We start from the raw sequence: 20360 nt of genomic DNA on the forward strand, positions 1-20360 counted from the left end.
TAGATCCCAATGCATTTCTGAGCAGATCTCCCAAAATATCCACCCAGAAATGCATTGCAGTCTATGGGGGCAGCAATTCAGTCTGCTCGGTCCTAGCACCGCCGGCTTGATCTACGGCTGAAATTCTGCCCAGAAATTCTGCAGTGTGAACGCTCCCTAAGAGAGCCAGAGCTCACACCTCCATCATCTAGATTCACTGCTTCCCTAACCATGTGACCTGCTCAGCTCTCTGAAGGCAGCTCCTCCAGGCCTCCCACACAGGAAACCATGCGCAGGGGCTAATGGTCTGTGTAGTTTTCTGCAGCTCTTGGTTCCCTGCACAAACCAGAACGCACCTGGATTTTCAGAGGCTGTTTATGGTGGGTCAGGTTTTGAAACAAATCAGCTGGGATGCCTTGTGATGTCATGGTGATTATAATCTATGTATATGCTTGCATATGTACATAAACAATCATCTATCTTATTGAGGTTTTCTTGCAACTTATTAAAATTTTTTATTTAGGAATTGTTTATTGGCACACATTCTGTTTGTAGGTTGTTATATATAAGTGTAGCCTTTTTGGATTTTGATATGTGTATATATACAGTGTATATATATATATATATATATATATATATATATATATATATATATGCATTTTTATTTAGAGACTAGCCACTGCAGGGCTGCATAAAATGTTATCATAAAGTGTTGTAATATCCTAGCAATACGACATAACTTTGAGATGATAGAGGTGTATATATATAGATATAAATAATTTTTTTTACATATTTATATATACTTTTTTTTTATTTTTTATTAAAGTGATGCAGAGAAAGGCAAACACATGTGGAAAAGGTACCTGGAGAGGGAAGACAGCAGAATTGTTGGTAAGGTTTAAATCTTCATGTCAACAGTGTATGACATTTATTGTGACATTCCATTTTGTGTTAAAAAATCTAAACATATAGAGCAAAGCGAAGAAGACTGACCAAAGGGAGCTTCTTTTCACGCTGACGAATTGTACAAACTTCAAGGGAGGAGTATACCCTACAAACAAACAAACCTGTTTTATTAATATAAAATGTAGAAAAAAGAGACATACTCTGGGAATTGCAACAATGTTCACTTTTATCTCATTTATTCATCAAGTCATTACAACAGAGAAATGAACATATTCACCCGGTGCTAATAACAATGGCGAGATCCTCTCAGCGCGGTGTCTTAAGAGCGGTTCATCCTGAGCTTGCTGTTGCAGGACGGTTCACTCCTGGCCGCATGGAGACGCTGATCCCGAGGGTGTGGAAGAAGCTCGCTGGCGTGCGAGCAGCTGGAGGAACGTTTCAGGAGTCTCCTCCCTTTCTCAACCTCCTTAAGACACCGCGCTGAGAGGATCTCTGCATTGTTATTAGCACCTGGGCAATATGTTAATTTCTCTGTTGATGAATAAGTGAGATAAAAGTGAACATTGTTGCAATTCCCAGAGTAGGTCTCTTTTTTTCTACATTGGACTTTTGTTCAGGAGAAGGAGCCCTGAATGAGACATAGGGAAGCCACCCATATGTGCACACCTGTGGTCTAATTTGTTGCTTTATGGACTTATTAATATAAAAGACATAATGCATTCATGGACAAAGCCCTTTCATCATGCCTGATGAAAAAGATGAATAAGATGTCTAAGTTTGGTGTTCAGATCAACAAGAAAATAAAATGAGCAAAGCAGATTGCCTATACCTTATACACAAGTTTAGTCAACAGTTAAACATCTAGTGTGGAATCTTTTTCATACACACTGAAGCAAATACCTGTAATAAATACATACAGCACTTGATATTGAAGGTCACAAGAACATATTCACAATGATTGCATAGGAGTGAAATTAAAACATACGGTATTTCCTTTTTTTTATTACATAGCATTGGCCTACTTTATGTACATGATTAGGCCAAACAAAGTCACAAAACACTGCCTTCGCAGCAGTGTTTGTTAGGTTGAATTTACACAGGGCATATTTGTTGCAGAAACATCTGCATTTTTCCCATTGACCTAAATGAAGCTTGCAGAGAACAATGAACCTGCTGCCAGAACAAATCCATTTAGAAGCATGGATTTTTTTAAAATTTTGTTCAGTCTCAGAAATCACTTTTACTAGAGCATTGTGAGCGGCTTAAGGACATTTTATAAAGCTGTTTGCACATTATGTATCACATAAATGTCAGCCAAACCCGCTTGGCAGAACCGCCCATCCACCTATGTGTATGGAGCCTCATGACTCACTTGATGGCTGATGGATTTCAACTGCCTGATCCTTTATGTTTTCGAGAAGATAAGCTGCAGCCAGAGGAGACTGGCCTCATCTTACCTCCCTCTTTCCATTGTAAACACATACAAGATTAGGTGAGCACACATGTGTATGTCGTTATCTAAGGTGCATGGTCAGTTTAACCTGTTAAAGGAAAACTGTCAGCCTGATCACCCACTCTAAACCCAAAACACTGAGTTATAGAGTGGGTGACCAGGAGCCCAACGAGGGGTCACTTACTTAATTTTGTCCAGTAGGTCATGAGTTATGGGCTGCTGAAATCCTGCTGCTTGATTCACTTAATTGCGCACAGGGCTGGCTGCCCTTGCCTCCGTCTGTCAGCTCCTAATGCCGCCCATGTAATTAGCCTATTCATTTTCGGCGACTCCATGTCCTAGTAAAGCGCATGTACCGTAAGAATACATACAGCTCTCATGTCCTGATGACGTGAGAGCTGTGACTGCTGCAAGCGCTCTACAGAGCTGCTGCTTCCAATGTATATTCTAATTACGCAGGCGGCATTAGGAGCTGACTGACTGAGGCAGGGGCAGCCAGCCGACCCCGTCTCCTGTGCGCAATTCAGTGAATTGAACAGCAGGATTTTAGCAGCCCTTAACTCATGACCTGCTTTACGAAATTAAGTAAATGACCCCTCGTTGGACTCCTGGTCACCCACTCTATAACCTACTAGTGTTTTATATTAAGAGTGGGTGATCGGGCTGACCATTTTCCTTGCAGGACATACCTGTATGCCCTGCGCCCGATCACCTGCTATGCGGAAAAATTTAAAAGTTATAGGGGTCAGAAGAGGACACTTTTAAACTGACAAATTTTTGTGCAAAAAGTTATAATTTTTTTAACAGTAGTAAAACAAACTCAATCCTATAAGTTGGGTATCATTTTAATTATATGGACCTACAGAATAAATATAAGGTGTAATTTTTACTGAAAAGTGGACTGCGTAGAAACGACAGCCCCCCCCCAAAAAAAAAGGCAAGGTTTATTTTTTTATTGTTTTTCAATTTTGTCCCACCAATCATATATTAAATTTATTTTTTTTACCATAGATGTTTTGGTAAAATGACGGATGTCTTTACAAAGTAAAATAGGTAGCGGATAAAACAAACCCTCATATGGGTCTGTATATATTCCTGGAATACCCCCTTAAACTACTTTTCCACTTTGGATGTAGCTGTACTGATCAGCTTTAAAACCCACATGTTACATGTTCTATGGGATTCTGCTGCACTGTTCACATGGTGGAATTTATGAGACGGCAGATTTCCAAGTGGTCCTAACACTCTGAACATGGCCTTACTGCAAATTTCACCTATTGCACTGAATGTTTTTTCACTGTAGCCAAATTCCACAGAAGAAAAATACATCATGTAAAACCCATCCTATACTTGATGATGTTCCAACCTGGTTATATTAATCGCTGATGTTTTGGGGGCATGATAGAGAAGGCAGGCACTAGAAAATGCTTTACATCCGGCAATCTGTACTGATGGTGAAATCTGCAGCATGTAACTTATATGGGCAGATTAGTACTGCTAATATCGTTGTTTGTCTGTTTTACCTGTTTCTTTCTGCCTTTGTGCTGTTTAAGGTTGTCATATTTGTCTCTTACGTCATTATACACCAATTATAGCATTTTTCTGTCTTCTTGCAGAACTCTTTGTAGGACAGTTGAAGAGTTCCCTTACATGCACTGAATGTGGATATTGTTCGACTGTATTTGACCCCTTCTGGGACTTGTCGCTACCCATTGCTAAGGTATTAATGTAATGAATCCTGAATTTGTTTATTAATGGGTATTTGTTTTCCAAACATGTCCATTAACCCCTTAACAATGCAGTCAATTCCCAGTTATCACTTGACAAACAATTGATTGCCCATTTACAGTCATGGCCGTAAATGTTGGCACCCCCTGAAATTTTTCTAGAAAATGAAGTATTTCTCAAAGAAAATTATTGCAGTAACACATGTTTGGCTATACACAAGTTTATTCCCTTTGTGTGTATTGGAACTAAACGAAAAAGAGCAAATTGGACATAATGTCACTCCAAACTCCAAAAATGGGCTGGACAAAATTATTGGCACCCTTTCAAAATTGTGGAAAAATAAGATTGTTTCAAGCATGTGATGCTACCGTTTAAAAACTCACCTGGGCAAGTAATAGATGTGGGCAATATAAAAATCACACCTGAAAGCAGATAAAAATGAGAGAAGTTCACTTAGTCTGTGCATTGTGTGCCACACTAAGCATGGACAACAGAAAGAGGAGAAGAGAACTGTCTGAGGACTTGAGATCCAAAATTGTGGAAAAATATCAACAATCTCAAGGTTACAAGTCCATCTCCAGAGATCTAGATTTGCCTTTGTCCACAGTGTGCAACATTATCAAGAAGTTTGCAACCCATGGCACTGTAGCTAATCTCCCTGAGCGTGGACAGAAGAGAAAAATTGATGAAAGGTGTCAACGCAGGATAGTCCGGATGGTGGATAAGCAGCCCCAAACAAGTTCCAAAGATATTCAAGCTGTCCTGCAGGCTCAGGGAGCATCCGTGTCTCAGGGAGCATCAGTCGACATTTAAATGAAATGAAACGCTATGGCAGGAGACCCAGGAGGACCCCACTGCTGACACAGAGACATAAAAATGCAAGACTACATTTTGCCGAAATGAGCTTGACTAAGCCAAAATCCGTCTGGGAAAACGTCTTGTGGACAGATGAGACCAAGAGGACTTTTTGATAAAGCACATCATTCTACTGTTTACCAAAAACGGAATGAGGCCTAAAAAGAAAAGAACACAGTACCTACAGTGAAATATGGTGGAGGTTCAATGATGATTTGAGGTTGTTTTGCTGCCTCTGGCACTGGGTGCCTTGAATGTGTGCAACGCATCATGAAATCTGAGGATTACCAACGGATTTTGGGTCGCACTGTACAGCCCAGTGTCAGAAAGCTGGGTTTGCGTCCGAAATCTTGGGTCTTCCAGCAGGACAATGACCCCAAACATTCCAGCTGAGGTGTAAGACGCTTATTGATGATTATAGGAAGCGACTGATTTCAGTTTTTTTTCCAAAGGGTGTGCAACCAAATATTAAGTTAAGGGTGCCAATAATTTTGTCCAGACCATTTTTGGAGTTTGGTGTGACGTTATGTCCAATTTGCTTTTTTTTCACTCCCTTTTTTGGTTTAGTTCCAATACACACAAAGAGGAAAGAGAAAAGACGGAGGCGCTCCTTGTGGAGTAAAATCACTACAATGTAGGGGGAGGGTAGGGGGAAGAATCACTGCTCACCTGACATAGTTGTGTAGCCCATACACAACAATGGTGATCGTGTAGATAATAATCCGGATCTGCAGCCTTCCTGATATGAGACAATGGTGAACAGGGCGGGCTTCTGATTCAGAAATTCATCAACGCTGACCGGGAGAAGGACATCAGACAGGTAGGATACCTTGACAGAGGATTTTATTGTGGATAATGCAACGCGTTTCACCACGCATGCGTGGCTTCAATCAGGCTTCATTGCATTATCCACAATAAAATCCTCTGTCAAGGTATCCTACCTGTCTGGTGTCCTTCTCCCGGTCAGTGCCGATGAATTCCTGAACCAGAAGCCCGCCCTGTTCACCAATACACACAAAGGGAATAAACATGTGTATAGCAAAACATGAGTTACTGCAATTCTTTTCTGTGAGAAATACTTAATCTTCTAGAAAAATTTCAGGGGTGCCAACATTTACGGCCATGGCTGTATCAGTTGATCACAAGGTCTCTTACAAGTTTTGGCCAATAATTGTTCCTTGTAAACAGCCATCAATGTACAGCAATCTGTGCCATCATTCACTGAGATGGCTCGGACACCTTGGCTTTACTTGCGAGAAAACAGTTGGGGACACTCCACCATTCTCTTTCTTAAAAAGGTACTCCGGTGGAAAACTTTTTTTTCAAATCAACTGGTGGCAGAAAGTTACAGATTTGTACATTACTTCCATTAAAAAAATCTTAACCCTTCCAGTACTTATTAGCAGCTGTATACTACAGAGGAAATTATTTTCTTTTTTTTTTTTTATTTCTTTTTTGTCTTGTCCACAGTATTCTCTGCTGACACCTTATGCCCGTATCAGGAAGTGTCCAGAGCAGGAGAAAATCCCCATAGCAAACCTATGCTGCTCTGGGCAGTTCCTGACATGGACAGAGGTGTCAGCAGAGAGCACTGTGGACAAGACAAAAAAGAAATTCTAAAATAATAGAATTTCCTTTGTAGCATACAGCTGCTAATAAGTACTGAAAGGATTAAGATTTTTAAATAGAAGTCATTTACAAATCTGTTTTAACTTTCTGGCACTGGTTCATTTAAAAAAAAATAAAAAAAAAAGTGTTCCACCGGAGTACCTCTTTAAGGGCTACACATCCTAACTTTAAACCTGTGTCTGTGGCTGAAATGACTCAAAACACCTGTTCTGTATATTGCTACTTACTGTATGTATGTAAAATGCTAGTTCAATTGTGTTTTTCCTCTAATCTTCCAATGATCACAACTGTATAATTAACTGAAAATACCAAATTCTTATATGAAAATTCAACTAACTTGTTTGGTAGATCTAGGCAGTATGTAAACCACCTAATTGTGGCATCAGCTTAATCATACCCATTATATAATAACTGGTTGATGAGTAAATTCACTAGCTGTATCGAGTTCATGCTAAGAATAACAAGACGGCCGTATTATTTCAATTGTTCAAGAAACACTGCACAAGCTCTGTGCAGAAATTGAGCTGTTAAAAAAGGAGAGTTGTGTTCTGAAGAATTTTAGATCATTTTGAATGCTTCTTTGGACCATGAACACACGTAGTAACTTACTCAGTATAAGATAAGTTAAACATTTAGGCTGCATTCACATCTCGTTTTTACACAACGGGTGCCGGATTCGGCTGGGGGAGGGGCAAACCGTGCTCTCCTGTACCCCAGCCGGACCAGCGCTGAACTCCATTCACTTTAATGAGCCGACCGGAGTCAAACGGTGACTCCGGTTGGTTCATTTTTGACCCGTATCCAGTTTTGTGACCGGATCTAAAACCGTAGTATACTGTGTAAAAAGGAGATGTGACTGCAGCCTTACACAGTTAACTTTAACTGTTATATGTGAGGGTAGCATAGTTAAAGTTACCCCTTTTCCTGATACTGTAATGGGTAACATAGTCTGATAAAAGATCCAATAAAGCTCTCATGCTTCACAAGTTATGAAGAATGTCTTTCAAATGCATCTTTCTCATACAGAAAAGCGTTCCTGAGGTCTCCCTAATGGACTGTATTCGCCTATTCACCAAGGAAGATGTTTTAGATGGGGATGAGAAGCCAGTAAGTGTCTTTTTAATGGTCGTAAATGTAAACAGTTGCACTTTGATGTACTGTAGTTCCAAAGTGTCAACTGCAGCCAGTTATTTATACAAAGAAGCATTTATTTGGTTAGTGTGAATGTCTGCATTACAGTTTGCCTCTCTTTTCAGGTCACCTTTCAGGATAAGCTGGTGTGTGTGTGTATATATATATATATATATATATATATATATATAATATGCAGTAGCTCTGTTTGTCCATTAGATAACTTGTATATGGTCTGTTTCATACTTTTAACTGCTCCAAACTCAAATCACTGTTTGCCTTTCCTGGATTTAGCTTCATAGTGGGTGGAGAGTAGCTGCAAAGATCTCTTCTATAGGTAACAGAAGATCTTACTTCCATACCTCTCTGTAGCAAACACTCAGAAGTCGCAGCAGCATGACCTTTTATAGAGCAGTAATTAGCAGTGTAAGCAACTGTGAGTCCAGCACTAGGGTGGTACAGTATGCCAGCACCATCTTTCTGCACTTCTATCTCTTCCACGGCATAACAATACAGTTACGACACAGATATCACAATGAGACAGGCCATTCTGCTTGTGGACTTTAGTCTCAGGAATGAGGACATATGAATGGCAAGTAGCTATGACATAGTACAAATTGGGAAAAACTAGCAGCTAGCCATTGGAGAACCTCAAGAGAAGCCATCGTACAACAAAGAACAAAAGAGATTTGGTGTCAATTAACAGAACAGAGTAAACCAGACAATTTTTTTTTTTATGTAGGACAGACTGTGCTAAAAGTTCATGGTCTGTATACTAGTTAGTAGATATTACTGCCTGAACAGTTATGGCCACTGTACGCAACAGTGCATATTATGGACAGCACTACAGAGCCGTAAAGAGCACCATATTTCAGTTCAGGTGGTTCAAAATTGTGTGCCACATATTACACAATATTCACATGGAACATTGTTTAAATTGGAGCACACATTCCATTTTTTTTATGAAATGAAGCATGATTTGTTAAAAAAAATAAAAAAAATTATTTTAAGCATTAAAACCAGTTGACTAGATGCACACCTCCACTGGAATAAACAGGGGTCTATATCCCATTTATCCCATGTGTCCTTGTGCATACTCCCAGACTACTTTTTAATTCTGTCAGTCTTTATTTATTTAATAAATAAATGTAATATACAGTACATCTATTGTAATTTACAGGCCGTATGTATGTATTTATGTGAACATCAGCCTTGTTTTAAGACTTTTTGTGTGCAATCTGAAAGTTATTATCCACACACAGAACAGCCTTTATGATGTGTCATAGAAAGTAAATGACCCTGAACTGTGGAAAGTGATACTCATGTAGATGTGTATACATATATAAATGTAGACATAATATATCAAGCTGTCCTAATTCGTCCAATTTCCTTTTTCAGACATGCTGTAGATGTAAAGCTCGACGCAGATGTACTAAGAAGTTCACCATCCAGAAATTTCCCAAGATTCTTGTACTACGTATCCTTTCCAATGCAAAACAGTTTTATTTTAAATATTATAATTTTTTTTTGTTTTGTTACCTTATTGGTCCTGATTCCTGTTATTTTTTTTTGCTTTGCCCTACTAATAGGGGGCAATCCACACTTCGCTTATAGCCTCAGGTGGAATCAGCCTCTAATGGCCACATGACTGCAACGCAGTTCCGGGTGGATTCTGGCAAAATAATGATCATGTTCATTTTTTTGGGGGGGGGGGGGAATCTGGAGCTACCTTGGTAGTTCTGCTACAAAACTTTTGAAGTGTGCACAAAGCAGCAGAACCCCATAGAAAACAATGCTGGGCTACTGTGAGCGGAATTCTGCTCAGAATAATTCTGAGCGGAATTTCCATGGTGTGCATGGGCCCTAAATCTTTTCAGGTACAGATTAGAGCCCTGCACAGGATTGTTTTTTTTAATCCCACTGCCGCACGCTCCCATTTATTTATTTTGACCAATCCCGCTCACTCCCACAGGGTGTTTGCTCCATTCCCACCCACTCTCGCAACATTTGTGTCCAATCCCGCCCGCTCCTGCTAAAATATTTGTCCAATCCCGCCTGCTCCTGCTAACATAGGAATGTACAAACACCAAGGAGCTATGCTCTGCACATACTCCCCATGTATAGCAGTGTGTGTAGTAGGGATCGACCGATTATCGGTATGGCCGATATTATCGGCCGATAATCACGATTTTGGGCATTATCGGTATCGGCAATTACCTTGCCGATAAGCCGATAATGCCCGGCCCCCGCACCGCCCCCCACCGCACCGCGACCGCCACCCCCCGACCCGCCGCACCGCACTCCCGACCCACCGCACATCCTCGCACCCCCCACCTTGATGCTGGGCGATATACCGGTATGGATTTTTGCCCATACCGCTATACCGTTCGGCCCCTCCCCCACCCTCCGAGTCAATAAAAAAATTAAACTTACCCGTAATGGGGGTGGTCCGGGCCATCCTTCCTTCCTGTAGTGTCCGGCGCCATTACGGGTGGAGGGTGAACCGGTCCGGGCTGTCCTTCTTCTCCGGCGGTCATCTTCTCCACTCCGGGCAGGCTCCGGCCTAGTACACTGCATAGACGCCGCTACGCCGTGACATCAGGTGCGTCGCTGCGCACGGGCGTCACTGCGCAGCGGCGTCTATGCAGCGTACTAGGCCGGAGCCTGCCCGGAGTGGAGAAGATGACCGCCGGAGAAGGACATCCCGGACCGGTTCACCCTCCACCCGGAATGGCGCCGGACACTACAGGAAGGATGAAGGATGGCCCGGACCACCCTGACAGGTAGGGGGAGAGAAGCGAGTGGCGGTGGCGGCCTATGGCCCCGCAAAAGCCACTGCAGATCATTGATTTAAAGCGCCCGCTTTAAATCAATGATCTGCAGCGGTGTCGCAGGGGGTTAAATAGCCGATAACTTATACCGGAATATCGGTATAAGTTATCGGCTATCGGCCCTAACCTGCACCGATTATCGGTATCGGCCCTAAAAAAACGATATCGGTCGATCCCTAGTGTGTAGTACATGTTATATAGGTTTTATTTTACTACTTAAAAAAAATATAACTACATGCACCAAAATGAGTATGCTTATAATGGTCCTCTTCTGACCCCTATAACATTTTTTTTATTTTTCTGGATACGGGGATGTATGAGGGCTCATTTTTTGCGCTGTCGTCTGTAGTTTTTATTGGTACCATTTTTGATTGCCTTTTATTATTTTTTTATGGCATATTAAGTGACCAAAATTGCGTAATTTTGGACTTTAGTATTTTATACGTGTACGTCATCGACCGTGCAATTTAATTACTGGTAACATAATTTTTTCATAGTTTAAACATTTATGCAGGCAGCAATACCACATATTTTGTTTTCCATTTTTTAACTAAAATAATGTTAACCCCCATGTGTATAGCTGTGTGTGTATGTACAATCCTATACAGGTGGGGGATTTGCAAAGCATTGCAGCATAGTCTATACTACAGACTAGGGTGCAATGCTATGCACATACCTCCACCTGTATATGAATGTACATACACACACATCTATACACATGGGGGTATGTGCAGAGCATTGCACCCTTGTCTGTAGTATAGACTATGCTGCAATGCTTTGCATATCCCCCACCTGTATAGGAATGTACACACACTGCTATACACATGGGGTTATGTGCAAACTGCAGAGCATTGCACCCTAAGGTCTGTAGAAGAAACTAGGGTGCAATGCTCTGTATGTGTATAGCAGTGCTGCAGAGCAGACTGCAGACAGAGGCCCTGAGAGGATCACTGACTGTCTGGGGTTGCAGCACAGCGCACAGTAAGTGGTTGTTGTAACATTGGACTCCTTCTGACCTACTGTACCGGGCCCGGGCCACCCGGCGGCAGCAGAAATAGATGGATTGATTGATCCTCCAGGGCAGACTGAGCGGGGATCCAAATACATAGAATGGGAGGAGCAGCAAATACAAGTTGAGAGGAGCAGCAGCCCCACCCTGCTGCGCTGCTGGTGACTTTGGACCTAAGGCTTAGCTGGTAACTGTAAGCGGAGGGTGGGGCTGAGTCACTGAGGTTGCTGTGAGATTTGCAGGACCTGCAGGCATAGTGCTTGACCACCCACTCCGCCAACAGCAGCCACCTGACCGCCCGCACGTTTTGGGTTGGGTCCCGCGGGATCCCAATGCAGGGCTCTAGTATAGCTTTTTTTCTTGACATGCCTTGACATCTCTCCAGGCAAAATATTTGTATAAAGTCAGTTTTCTTTTCATCATCATTATGCCATGCTATTGTTTTCTATAGATTATATGACTTATACATCTTACATGACACACATACCATTTACCTGAAGTTACTGTCTTGCACTGTTTTTATTTTTTTCACAAGTTTTGTACCTTAACCCTTGCCCATTTTAGATCTGAAAAGGTTCTCTGAAGGTCGCATCAGAAGCAGCAAGCTTTCTACGTTTGTAAATTTCCCACTAAAAGATTTAGACTTGCGTGAATTCTCAGAAACTAGCTGTAAGTGACAAATATGGCACTTGTGTGATAAAAAATTTATTGCATTCATATGTGTAAAGATTATGGCAAATACTTCTAAAAGCGTAGAGTTCTATAAAGTGTAAGAAGCAATTTAGTATATAAACTGTTTAATAATTGGTTGCCACCCCCACTGTATCTGCTACTAAAGTTACAGCAGCAACAGCTTCTGATGACAGCATTCCTATTTCTGTGCTCTTTGTTCTGGTTTTGTCTTAAAGAAATTGTGTAGTTCCAAATAAACATCCACATGAATGTTCATGTTTTATCTTCTAATCAAGGCAGTTAGGATAAGAACATTGATGTATGTGGACTTTTGGGTCCCCACAGTGAATGGATATGACAGCTGTTTTGGAAATAAAAGCAATGTCATCAAGACATTGGGGTAGCTGCACATAAAGGTAATGGCAATCTGTCAGCTTATTATCTTCATGGCTGCATACATGGGAAGATAGAGGATTGGGAGATAAAACAATACCTATCTCTCTTAGCTCATGGCTGTTTGCAAAGTTGTCAAATGAAGGCTTTCTATTGGGCTCGAGCCTGAGCTGCAGCCTTCACACCTCTCCCCTCCCCAAGCCCTCCTTGCTGTGCATGATTGTTGAGCAAGGCTCAGTGCTGGAAGAAGCCAAATGCTGTACATCAATCATAAATAGCAGTAAGTGGTGGGGGCGGGAGAAGGCATGCATGCATGCTGCAGCTCAGCCCAGCATCTACGACTCTTGAGGAGCTTACAAAACAAAACAGCATGTTAATACTTTACAAACAGTCCTCAGCTAACAGACATGTATGGTGTGTGTTTTATATATATGTATATATATATATATATATGTATATATATATATATATATATATATATATATATAATCTATCCCCCGAAACAGCTGTCTGCAGATGGGTCCTTTTCCCTGGCTTCAAATCTGGCTTCACATAAAATCCCAATCAGTTTCTGAGACTCCATAATTGGAGCTAAAGCTGATTTTAGGCAATGCTACCTGTGAAGGTAGTGTGATGTCCTGCTTTCCATATAAAATATTTTATCATTATTATTATTATTATTATTTTTTATCTCCATTTTAGCTATCTGCCTATGTCTGCAGCTCTGAGCATGATACAGAGCTGGCAGATTCTCTTTTAGACCATTAGGCCTGTATCTTCATCACTGAAAATCCCAAATTACTTGGCACAGAATACGTTTTCTAAGAGTTTCATATATTGTGAAATTACTGCTATATTTTGGCAATACAATTTTTTTTTCTTTTTATATTTGTGCAGCTCACTCAACCTATAATCTGTATGCGGTGTCTAATCACTCGGGTACAACCATGGGAGGACATTATACAGCTTACTGCAAAAACCCGAACAATGGCGAGTGGTACACTTTTAATGACTCAAGGTACATTTTAATCTATTTGTCTATGAAGGTCAAGGGAAGATCTGTTTATTTCAATTTATATTGCGTAAATAGAATTTATATGCTATATATTACTTACTGTGCCAATATACAATAAATCTCAGTAGTAAACGGTGGCACTGGTTCCCCTAGTGGTCAGATTTTGTCACTGCTTTTTGATATTGCTATAGCCATGACATCAGAACCACAAACCTCCTTTTTTTATTCTTTTTTTCCTCCTCAGAGTCTCTGCAATGTCTTCCAGCCAGGTTAGAAGCAGTGATGCTTATGTTCTATTTTATGAACTATCGGGACCATCCTCCAGAATGTAACTTGGCAACCAGTAATGACTGAAGAAAAGAGACACTCAATCACCTGTGAAACCTGCAAAGAGGCTCACACGTAAACCTACAATTTATACTTTAGTGAGCAACAAGACCTGTTTCTTGGAACACCAGCATTATACTCACCAGGTGCCTTACCTACACAGCCAAAACAATATAGGATTGTTGCCTTAAACTGGATACTTACTGGACAAATAACAAAGAAAGAAAGACTTAAGAATCCAGACAAGATAAAGTTGCATTGGCTTCTCAATTATATATGTGATATTTGTTCATGCTGGATACCATATCTAAACCATTGTAGCTCTGCCTCTTCTGGGTTTGCACAGTGATGCCGCACCAGACACCATGTTTTTGCTGCTGCTTTATTTGGTTGGTTTTAAGAGCGGACTCTTCAGATTACAAGTTCTGATTGTACTTCATTTAAATTATATTCTCAGGAAAGCTTTATGTGACGAACATCTCATTAATGTGAAACTCCCTCATTGGGTTTTTTAGGGACTCTACAGAGTTTTCCTTTACTAAATGGGGGCTCCTTCATTAAGAAAGTATTTCAAAGCCACACTGGAGAAGGGGCCACTACTATAAGTAACACAGTCCTTGAGAACCAGCACATTGTTCTTTGTACTACAATAAGTAATGTCCTATTTATCCAGATGGTCATTATTGTAAATAATGTAGATTTGAAGTGGTGTGTTTAATATGTCAACTGAAATCCTCAGCTCAGGATGTATTCATTCATATGGAACTTATAAGTTTTCTCTAATTCAGTGTGAAGAGTGGAGAAAGTGACAGCTCATAGGTTCACTCCAAACAGAATGCTGGACAGTGCATTTTAGTCCCATGAGGTGGAATTGCGGGGTGCCATATGAACAAAATTATTTATGTACAGCTTGAGAGTTGTGTGGCACAACAGTGTTAATTGATTGACTGAAGATAATACCAGATTTTTATTTATTTATTTTTTTGTATATTTTTATTTGTTGACAGCACAGTGATGTGTTCAATTCTATTTATTCTGAAACAAGTTGCAGTGGACTGGAGCTTCTGATGTGAACATTTATTTACTGGACAGATGATCTGTGATTACAAGGTTCCAAGTTGTCAGTTGTCCTCCTTTTAGTCAACAAGATGTTTTTGTGTACATGTCTGTTAGTTGAGAGTTGCCGAAGTGGAGATTTATCAAAACCTGTGCAGAGAAATAGTATGTCCAGTTGCCCTTAGCAACCAATTGGATTTATTTTACACCTTAAGAATGCAGGGCATAAATGTACACCCCATGTCCACTCCCTTTCTATGACTTGCTCTCATCCATATCTGAATGGTCCCGACGGCTATCATCGGCTGGGACCCGTGGCTAATGCCGAACATCACCAATCAGTGTGATGCCTGGTATTAACTCTGTAGAAACCACGATCTGTGTTGATCACAGCGTCTTAAATGTTTAAAAAAAAAAAGAATCCCGGCTGCAAAATTGTGGGGTCCCAATCAGCTGAGAGGATGTCGAGAGGGCCTTTAACTGCCTTGTCGCCGTCTTATCGTCATTCCAGGAAGCCATGGTAGCCTGGAGCGTTGTTTTGCTGATAACACTGATCAGTGCTGTGCTATAGAACAGCATTGTTCAGTGTATGCAATCTGAAGACTGCATGTAATAATCCCCTATGGGAACTTAAAAAATAGTAGTAGTTTTCTTTTAATTATGTAAAAAAAAATTTAATGTAAAATATATTATATGGTTATGTGCGTAAATATCCAAACTAGTCACCCCTTCATGACCCCCAGCAATTAAAAAAAACAAAAACATTTTTCATGTTTTTTTATTTTTCCAATAACAAAGTTGTATTAGGGCTTTTTTTGTGAGACAAGTTGTACTTTTCATTGGCTTACTTTATCATATACTGTATTACAGAACAAGAAAAAATATATGTTATGCAGAATAGAAAAAAATATGGAATTGCACAATTTTGTGGGGCAATAATTTTTTTGGGCGTTCATAATGTAGCAAATCTGACATGCTACCTTCATTCCATAGTTCAGTACGATTCCTATGATACCAAACTACCATTTGGAACATTTAGCTCCAAACGCTGTGTGCACGCTGCAGGGGTCGGCCATGCCCCCTTGTACCATCAGGCCACGCCCCTCAGTGAAAGTCCATGGGAGGGGATGTAACAGCCACCACGCCCCCTCCCATAGACTTGCATTGAGGGGGCGTAGCCGAGATGTCACAATACTCCGTCCCCTTCATCGCCCGTCATCAGCCACGCTCTGTGCAGCTGAGAAACTGGGGTGCTGCAGGAAAGATCGCGGGGGTCCCCAGCAGTGGGACCCCTGCAATCAGACATCTTATCCCCTATCCTTTGGACAGGGGATCAGATATCTAGGGGCAGAGTACCCCTTTAAGGACAATTTTTGTGTTTGCACTTTTGTGTTTTCCTCTTCACCTTCTAAAAATCAGGACGCGTTCAATTTTGCACCTACAGACCCATAAAAGGGCATGTTTTTTGCGTCACCAATTGTACTTTGTAATGACATTACTTATTTTATAACATAAAAATGCGGCGAAGCAAAAAAAAAATGTGTGGGGTGAAAGGAAAAAAAATGCAATTTTGCAACTTTTTAGGGCTTCCATTTCTACGCAGTGTACTTTTCAGTAAAAAACACACCCTATCTTTATTTTGTAGGTCCATACGGTTACAGGGATACCCAATTTATATAGATTTTATTTATTTTACTACTTTTAAAAAATTATAACTAAATGCACCAAAATTTGTATTTTAAAATTGTCATCTTCTGACCCCTCTAACTGGTCTGTAGTTTTTTTTCTGTACCATTTTTGTTTTCATGGGGCCTTTTGATCTCTTTTTAAAATATTGTTATGGTATATGAAGTGATCAAAGCTTCACAATTTTGGACTTTGGTATTTTTTTAAGTGTACACCATCGACCCTGCGGTTTGGCTAACCTTATATATTAATAGTTCGGACATTTACACACACAGCGCTACCACATATGATTTTTTTTCTTTTTATTACATTATTTTATTTTAAAAAATAGAAAAATGGGGTGATTCAAACTTTTATCAACCGCGGTTTTGACTCCGGTTTAAAAACCGTACTGTGACCGCATACGTTTTCTTTAACATGGACGTCAATGTGAAACGCACATGTGTACGGTTCCATACGGGAACCTGTATACGGTTTTTACTTTGCACATGCGCATTTGCATCCTAAAGTCTCCACCCAAAACCCCTCCCATTAAAAATGGACAACATTTTCAAAAGCACATGTTTTCTTTAAAAAAAATGTTTTATATAGAAACAGACAGAACCATATGCACTTTTAAAAACAGTATCAGTTTAAAAACGCATGCGGTTTACCTTTTCCCATACGGTTCCATCCGTTTTTTTGGCATACGGATTTCTTTAGAAAAACTGATTGAAAACAATATGGCAAAAACGTGGTGTGAACCCAGCCTCAAAGGGGTTTTGTTGTAATAGTATGGACCTACAGAATAAAGATAATGGCCCTAATTTACTATTGTTGGGTTGTGCGCCAGAATTTGTGTCTACTCCAGAATGTGCGCCAGAATTTGGGCCAAAAAAAAAAAAAAACAGACCAACTCTCCATTTTACTGAGAACCCGAAAAAGGAGCGTGGCAGCTGGGAAAATGGCGTGGTCACAGAAAAGGGGGCATGGTCTCCGAAAAGGGGGTGTGTCCCCGACCTTTTCAAAAAATCCCATCATATTTACTAAGGTTTCAACAGAAAATGTGGTAGATTTGAGCTCTTAAAAACCCCACAGATCAGAGCATAAATAAATTTTAAAAAATAATTTTTTTGGGGAAAAGTGAAAAATTTTGGAAAACCTTAGTACATGCCGTGAAGAAATATCTGTTGGGGGAAAGAAAAAAAAACACAAAGAAAACTGCACTCCACCCAGGGCCATTGTGTAATTTTTTTTTACCAAAAAGTGCACTGTGTAAAAACAGAAGCCCCCAAAAATTACAAAATGGCTGCTTTTTTTTTTTTCTATATTGGCCCTCAAATCATTTTTATTTTGCTTCACCGTAGATTTTGTGGTGAAATGATTGATGTCATTACAAATTACAATTAGTGGCGCAAAAAAAACACTCATATGGGTCTGTAGGTGGAAAATTTTAAGTGTTATGATTATTTGAAGCTGAGGAGGAAAAAACAAAATTGCAAAAAATAAAGTCCTGCATTCTCAAGGGGTTAATTTTTAAAAAGGCCTTTATAAAATGAAAGAAGAATATGATTGGTTTCTATGGGCAACTGGTCAATTTTTCCTCTGCACAGGTTTTGATATTTAAATCTCCCCACTTATCTTCTCACCTAGCATGTACATCTGGAAAAACTTTTTGAGAAGGGGTTGAACAGTGCTCATCCCCTTTTATAGGACAATTGTTACTAAATACACTGATTTTGTTTTGATAAAAGATTGTTTAATCCAATAAGAGATGCCCTTCAAATTTTGACCAGGTTAAACTTAATAGCCAGGGAATTTTGTCACTCAGATTAACGATGCACATGAAATTAGATAAAAACGAGTCTCAAGTAGCATTGGCTCCTATGAAAAGTTATGCTTAGTGGTTATACCAAGAGAGAAGATAAACATGGAAGGAATTAGTAAGAATACACATTAAGGAACAGTATCTGCAGTCTGAGTCGGCTTTACATTTTGGGATGACTTATCAGAAATGAAAGCGGTTACCTTCGTTATGGGCAACTCCACTTTTCTTTTTTGCACTGGGTTTGATACACCTCCCATGTGAAGTCAATTGCCTTTTATTCATGGGTAACATCAAGACATAAATGCTTTCATTTAATCCCAAATGGTCTGTTACTAGTTGTAGATTTCTGAGCATTCACTCCACACACCAGATTATTTTAAGCTATATCAATTATATTATATTTGATCTAGCAGGATTAGCAATAACTGATTGTATTTGCACTGTAAAGAACTACTGAGTGTCTATGTGCTATAGAGAAGTGCATGTTTGTTGTGCAGAGCCTTTTATGTATATTATGTAAGCATGAGATATATGAGCCGTGTGCGAGTGTTTATATTATTTGATGTATTGATAACCATGTAGTGAACTGGAATTATACCTGCTGCATATCTCTTAGACAGTAAGTATTTTGGGGTCACCCACAACCCTTCTCAGGCCACACTGAGCTGGTGCTTACCATGTAAGTGTGTAGAATTTGTAAAGAGTTCTGCTGTAACCCTAAGGACCATATGTGTTCTATGCAAATGTACAGATCTTAATTATATTATATTTTAAAAGCATGACTGACCCCTGTCCTTTGTTCTGTATACATTTTTTTTATTTAATGTAATTTTTTTTTCAATTGTAAGTGATGGATTACCAAACACAAATCCTTGTAGTAGTTGGGGGTAATTTGCTGTTCTGCAGGTGCCATATTTTTGTCCCTTATGGGGCATGGTAGGTACATGTCACTATTATTGTACACTACTCAGATGACACTTTTTAGATATGTTCATGCTCATAGTATCTGTCCCCAAAATAGGGGAGGGGCTAGAGGCATGTATTTTTCTTCCAACACATTAACTAATGCAGTTTTTGCTAAATATTTGGAGGAAGACCAAGCATAAATTACCCTTTGTATAAAGACTGAGTAAATCATTAATAGACATGTGCAGAGGAAATGTACATACAATGCAGTTGGCAGGTTTGACACTCGACGAAACAAAAGTAAATTCCCCTATACTGTATTGCATATTCCATTTCACTTCTTTCACATTTTATGTTGAGGCCTTGTGCTAAAATAAACAAGTCCCCTCTGGTCTGGCTGCCGGGCTGTATGGTCACACACCTTTTTAGAGGTCCGGTTCTTAACAGCCCTAATTAGCAACTACAATGCATGTACCTACTTAATTTTGATACCATCTGACAGCAAATACCCTCGGGAAAATGCCTACCTGCAGGAGGAAAGCTTCCAAGCCCGCTAACGAAATTCTGCAAGGGGTTATCTGGGCACCTTCTCCATACATGTCCCTCGCATAAGACCTTCCTCAAGGATGTGCACAATATGTTTAATCCTTTGAGATTTACAGTGGACTTTATTGGGGCCAGAGTGGACCACATTGAACGCAAGTTTGCAGAGTTTGTGGTCTCCCATAATGTTCTCATAGACACCCATTATGATTCAGTGGATGATATCACTTTTCTTAAAGCTAAAGTCACCGATTTGGAGGACCGCACCCGGCGCAATGATGTTAAGCTCTGGGGCATACCTGAGACGGTCCCACCGGCTGAAATCCTAGCTTATGTGCAAGCTCTACTTAAAGCGGTCCTCCCATTCTGCTCTCTCCACGAGTTGGAGGAGGACCGAGCGCACTGTATTCCGCGTCCCAAACATCTGGATGACA

The 20360-nt window shown here is 40.2% G+C and overlaps 1 protein-coding gene across 2 annotated transcripts in view; it reads left to right on the forward strand.

Annotated features, from left to right (window-relative positions):
- Nucleotides 1-19250, forward strand: part of USP2 (ubiquitin specific peptidase 2) — a 129027-nt gene extending 109777 nt beyond the window's left edge. For both annotated transcript variants that reach the window (XM_056542004.1, XM_056542005.1), the window contains 7 exons: nucleotides 806-870; nucleotides 3955-4058; nucleotides 7577-7657; nucleotides 9080-9158; nucleotides 12086-12190; nucleotides 13484-13604; nucleotides 13846-19250. In XM_056542004.1, coding sequence (XP_056397979.1) covers nucleotides 806-870; nucleotides 3955-4058; nucleotides 7577-7657; nucleotides 9080-9158; nucleotides 12086-12190; nucleotides 13484-13604; nucleotides 13846-13933 — 643 coding nt within the window. In that variant the 3' untranslated portion in view covers nucleotides 13934-19250. The remainder of the gene's footprint in view (nucleotides 1-805; nucleotides 871-3954; nucleotides 4059-7576; nucleotides 7658-9079; nucleotides 9159-12085; nucleotides 12191-13483; nucleotides 13605-13845) is intronic.
- The last annotated feature ends 1110 nt before the right edge of the window (nucleotides 19251-20360 follow it).

This window comes from Hyla sarda, chromosome 10 (assembly GCF_029499605.1).
Source record: "Hyla sarda isolate aHylSar1 chromosome 10, aHylSar1.hap1, whole genome shotgun sequence".
Lineage (NCBI taxonomy): Eukaryota > Metazoa > Chordata > Amphibia > Anura > Hylidae > Hyla > Hyla sarda.